At 35.7% G+C, this 4,903-nt stretch overlaps 1 protein-coding gene across 1 annotated transcript; it reads right to left on the bottom strand.

The window, feature by feature from the left end:
- Nucleotides 1–515: 515 nt before the first annotated feature.
- Nucleotides 516–3,651, bottom strand: LOC117934485 (protein SAR DEFICIENT 1-like). Its single transcript, XM_034856189.1, has 7 exons — nt 3,487–3,651; nt 3,249–3,324; nt 2,588–3,131; nt 1,661–1,821; nt 1,377–1,571; nt 1,202–1,298; nt 516–1,070 (listed from the first exon to the last, which is right to left on the bottom strand). The coding sequence occupies exons 1-7, from the start codon at nt 3,573–3,575 to the stop codon at nt 826–828; spliced, it is 1,407 nt and encodes a 468-aa protein (XP_034712080.1). The 5' UTR covers nt 3,576–3,651; the 3' UTR covers nt 516–825.
- Between the last annotated feature and the right edge of the window lie 1,252 nt (nt 3,652–4,903).

Genomic DNA, 4,903 nt, shown 5'->3' with positions numbered 1-4,903 from the left:
AGAAAAAATTATTGGATTGTTACAAAAGATATATTCACTCAATGACAATGAAGTGCAAATATTTATGATTTTACATAAACAAAAGCTAGCTTTTTTTTCCTTAGCTATAATTGATACATCTAAGCAAGGGAACCCTTCGGATTCCAATTTTTAGGCTAGAAACTGTTATCAAAAACCAATTAGCTAAATGCGAAGAATCAAGTCTAATAATCCGGAGAAAACCAAACTTTTTCCCAAACAAAATCATAATCAATGTTTATGTACGTGTTTTTTTCAAACACAAAACTTTTAAGAACCAATTAATATCCTAGAACTTATATATGTTTAACTTTTCTTGGGAGATGGATCTCAAAAACCCCAATTGTGGGGGGTTTGAGGCTGCTGCAGCTGATCTTCTTTGTGAAAATCTGTGTATACCCAAAATGTAAACCAAAAGGGGGAAAAAGGGTCATGTGTCTGACCATGGACTTCACTGACTTCCACTAAACTTTGAACGAATGCATAGGACTCAGGAGTTCGTGGAATGGTTGCTTAACTCTTCATAAAACTCATAATATCATTGGATTTCCTTAATTTATTGTTCTTTCTTACTGCCTACACAAGAGCTGTCTGCAACTACTTTTCCTTTTTTTTTTTTTTTCAGGAACAATAGTAATACTATACTGCTGCATGTGCCCAGCCAAAAACTAGGAATTATGTTGGATGAAATCTCAGCTCCTTGTACCCCCATAAGCCACAAAACATTTCATCCTGGGGGCAGCGATGGAGAGGATTCAACTACACGTACGTGTTCATATACACCAAACAATGTTGCAAAATCTTGCTTCAGCTCCCATTAAAAGTCCTTGAAGGTGTTATATTGCAGCCTGATGAGGACTCTCTAAGGTAATAGCGGACGCCAGTGTCAACTGGTGTGCCTTGATATGCAGCATTCATCTGCCAATTGCTGCTTCCTACATCTGCATTCCCGACCTCCATACTACTTTTATCAGTAAGGTAGTATCCATGTTGCTGCAGTGGTGCTCTTGCCATGGTCTCCTGAAGATTGGGATGCTGCTCACCCAGCTCACCTATAGTTTTTCAAGCATAGACATGTTTAATTATTAGTATAGACATGTACCACATATAAGGTTCTTGGAGCTTCCCAATTCAAGAAGGGCAAATTCCTCTTCCAATGAAAGGATAGGTTTGAAGTAAATACCTCGTGTTAGTAGGGCAGTCTCATTCAAACTTCCATCGACCTCTTCTAATGAATTCCAATTTGAATATGCTTGAATAACAAATTTCTCAACGTAGGTCTGCAAATGCCAAATGAATATATACATAAGAACATTATGATTAAATGAACAGAGAAAAAAAATGTGTTAAGTTCATACCCTGTCAAGATTTGATAGTTCTTGCCGAGCATAAATCTGTCCATTAATATCCATCATCACAATTTGACATATGGCATTCAAGGTAACGGTGAAATTATATCCGCGTAGAATATACAAGTTTTTCCCCAAATCGCAATTCCTGGCATGCTTAATTACTACTTCCCACAATTTCTCTGACATCCCGGGGCCTAATATCTGTGGCAAAATCATTGAAGAATTACTGGAGTTGTAACAAATAATTTCATACAAGAAAGGAAATAAGGGGAAAAGAGAAATTAACATACCGTTCTAAGTTTTTGTGGATCGACAATGGACAGCTTCAAAAAGTCCTGTACTGTGTTGATGTTCTCGGAGGCGAGCTTCTTGTGGAAAGCCCCATCTTTTCCGATCTTCTCAAGGCGCCATACCTCATCGTTTAACATGGGTGGATGGTGCTTCTTGTATACTGTATACGTGGGAAAAAGTAAGTAGTTAGTAATTAGCAGATATCTTATATAGGAAAAGATCAGATGATTGCTCCATGGCATACTTCAATTACTGGGGCCTATACATTGATGCATCCTTTTCAGACGCATTGTCAAGAAGTGACAAAAGTGAACAGAACAGTAGCCCTTTTTTTTACTGGAATTTGAGATCTTTGGGCTGAAAGGATAGAAGGGAAATGGCTTTTCTGAATGATGTGAGAGGCCTCGGTCCTATTACATTGAAATACAGCCTATTTAATCAAAGACAAGGGACCATGGTGCAACCAGCTTCAAGCCACAAATCAGTCTCATATCAATATTTGACCACTATGTGAGCCACACACGTTGGTTAGTAGTACCAAGTTTCTGTACTAGTCTTTTCAAAATAACACTAAAATGATTGGGAATTAGCTGGTCCTATAAGCATTTAGGGTTTGGTTGCAGCCGATAAGATCAAGCATTTATCACCAACCCCCCATTAAACAAAAAGGTAGAGAGTTAAAAAATCACTGGTGAGCCAATGACCAGTTCATAGTAACAAATAAACCTACATATATAATATATACTCCATCATGCAGTACTTAATTTGATCACATGTGATGCTAAATCTAATGAGCTTAAATAAGACTTTTAAAAAGGTAAATTCTTTTTAAAAGAGTTATCTTTATGTCATTTTAATATTGAAGAATCAAAGTTTGGTTGAACAGCTAAATTAAGCCCTTTAAGAAGTGATAAAGAGAGACTTACATTCTCCACGGTGGTCTTTAACAGCAAAAGCTTCTGTAATGGCTTCACGGATACTAACATCATGGCGGCTACCCGGGACAACTCTTGCACCGAGCCTGAACTTCCTGCCTCGTATCCAGCTAGAATTATCGGTGAATTCGATGTCTCCAATCATTGCTAATCCATCCCTCATGGTGACAATCACGTCTCCAGCTAGCAGTGGTCGCTTGCCGGTTCTCTCCCTCACGATATTGTCTTCGAATTCTTTGCTGGACCAGGTGTTGCAGTCCCCTTGGGGGAAGTCGCCGTCAAGAACCACGATCTCTACTTTGATAGAATAAGGTAGAGTTGTTGGAACCATTTGATCACCACTTGTTTCCACGATATGGAGCTGAAGTGGGCTGTTTTCGGCGTATCCTATCTTGGTCCCCGTGAATATTGGAAGCGAGAGCCTCTTAGTGAAGATCAGTTGCAAGTTTGATGCTTCCAGGGCTTGAATTCGCAAGGAGGGAGACCTAGTGAAAGTGCATGAACTGCGTATTCCACGCTCCACCTCTTCGTTTACCTGCAAACATCAAGAAATAAGAATCCAGAAATCTTTCATAAGAAGAACTATATAAATGAATCGAAGCGAGTTCTGTTGATAAATGAAGTATGTATTGGTTTAATTTCATCAACATACCACTCGTCTAAGCATTGGTTCCAAGGCCGTACAGATGTTCTGAAATGAATTCCCCATAAGAACTTCTCCAATTACACTGTCAGGAGACAAGACCATTGCCAAGTAAGAGATTTTATTCAAATAGACATTACTGCAATTTAATACCAAAAACTCAATTTTTATTATGAACATATATCCATTAAAACCAAAAGAAGATCGAAAGAACAAAAAGCATATTGAAGTAATCTGCAACACATACGAAGTGAAAAAAGGTCTAGTTCTAGTCCGTTTCTCAGTCGGTTGATCCGGGTCGGATCCAAAATCATTCAATAATCGTTTGGCAGCCATTGTCTGAAGAATACTATTTCATAGAAGCAGCTAAACACAGCAATAAATAACGAGGAAGAGAGAGTTGTGGAGGAGGGCTAAGAGGGGCCAAAGCCTTTCCCTATTTATGTGAAAGGTATGCGGGGTCCAATATTGGTTGGTCAATAAAAAATAAATGTAAAAGAGGCTTCTCGGAATGATGGAGGAAGCATCAGGGTGGGAGAGCAACATGATGACCATAGATGATGTGATGACTTTGACAATAAGCCACTCTCAAAGTCAATGACCATCCATGGTGATGAAGCTACCATGCGTGTGATCAAATGACTAAGATGCAAGGTGCAGCCACAGAATATTATTTCTCTGCAAGTTAGAGGAAATCGTTGAAAAGTTTCGGAGGCAGTTCGGAAAACTTTTTATGATAGGAAACCTGCAGGAAACATGTCTCATCTGAAGTGTCATGATCATATGGATTCCAACTTCATTTTTTGTAATATGTGAACATGTATACTTTTCAAACTTCGTTCTTTATTCTCTTGCGAAAATTTTCCTCATATTTCCAAGAAATTTCCTTGTTTCTGGGATATTGATACACGACTAAAATTTTCGTTTATCACGATCTGTAACGTGCAAAAGGTGAATCGTCTTTTACTACATGGGCCACTTGGTCTTATTATTTATATTTGTATATGTTATATTAAATATATCTATATATAAAATTTAATATTGAAATAAAATTTTGATAAATTAATTAATTTTAATTGTTTTGTTTTCCAATTTGATTTAATTGATGATTAGAAATGGAGAAGAAATTGACTTTTAGGACCTATTTGACAATTATTTTCAAAAAAGAAAAAAAAATTTATTCTTCAGAACAAAAATGTAAAAAATCATGTTTGATTATTAGAAATTATTTTTTATTTTTTATCCTTAAGAATATAATATAAAGTGTTTTCAGATAATATTTTTTAGTTAGTTTCTATTGTTTTCACGTGTTTTACGATGATTGTTTTAAAAAATAATTATATAACCATATAGAATTATTAAAAATAAAGTATTTGATATAAAAATTATTTTTAAAACTTATTCAAAAATATTAAAAATAGGTTAAAAACATTTTCAAGTTCATAAACAAACTTCTGTTTTACCAAAATATCAAAAAACCATTTTCGAAAACAATTATCAAATAGGGTTTTAGTTTATTGGTTTTCATGCTTTTCCCCATCCATTTTCATCCCTTCTCACTCTATCCATATATTTATATGTAAAGGAGAGTTATTAATAATACTTAAATATATGAAGTTAAAAAAATCTAAAAGTTTGGTGTTAAGTATTCATAATCACATAAA

Source organism: Vitis riparia, chromosome 17, assembly GCF_004353265.1.
Source record: "Vitis riparia cultivar Riparia Gloire de Montpellier isolate 1030 chromosome 17, EGFV_Vit.rip_1.0, whole genome shotgun sequence".
Lineage (NCBI taxonomy): Eukaryota > Viridiplantae > Streptophyta > Magnoliopsida > Vitales > Vitaceae > Vitis > Vitis riparia.
Note: the sequence above shows the minus strand (reverse complement) of the source record. Positions and strands in the feature narration are given on the sequence as shown.

Bases quoted from the DNA above. Each gene is read 5' to 3' on its own strand.
- LOC117934485 (XM_034856189.1), bottom strand. From the start codon at position 3,575: ATGGCTGCCAAACGATTATTGAATGATTTTGGATCCGACCCGGATCAA. The intron at 1,822-2,587 runs GTAAGTCTCTCT...CCACGTATACAG, and splicing joins TAAAGACCACCGTGGAGAAT to TATACAAGAAGCACCATCCA. The intron at 1,572-1,660 runs GTATGTTAATTT...ATTTTGCCACAG, and splicing joins ATCCACAAAAACTTAGAACG to ATATTAGGCCCCGGGATGTC.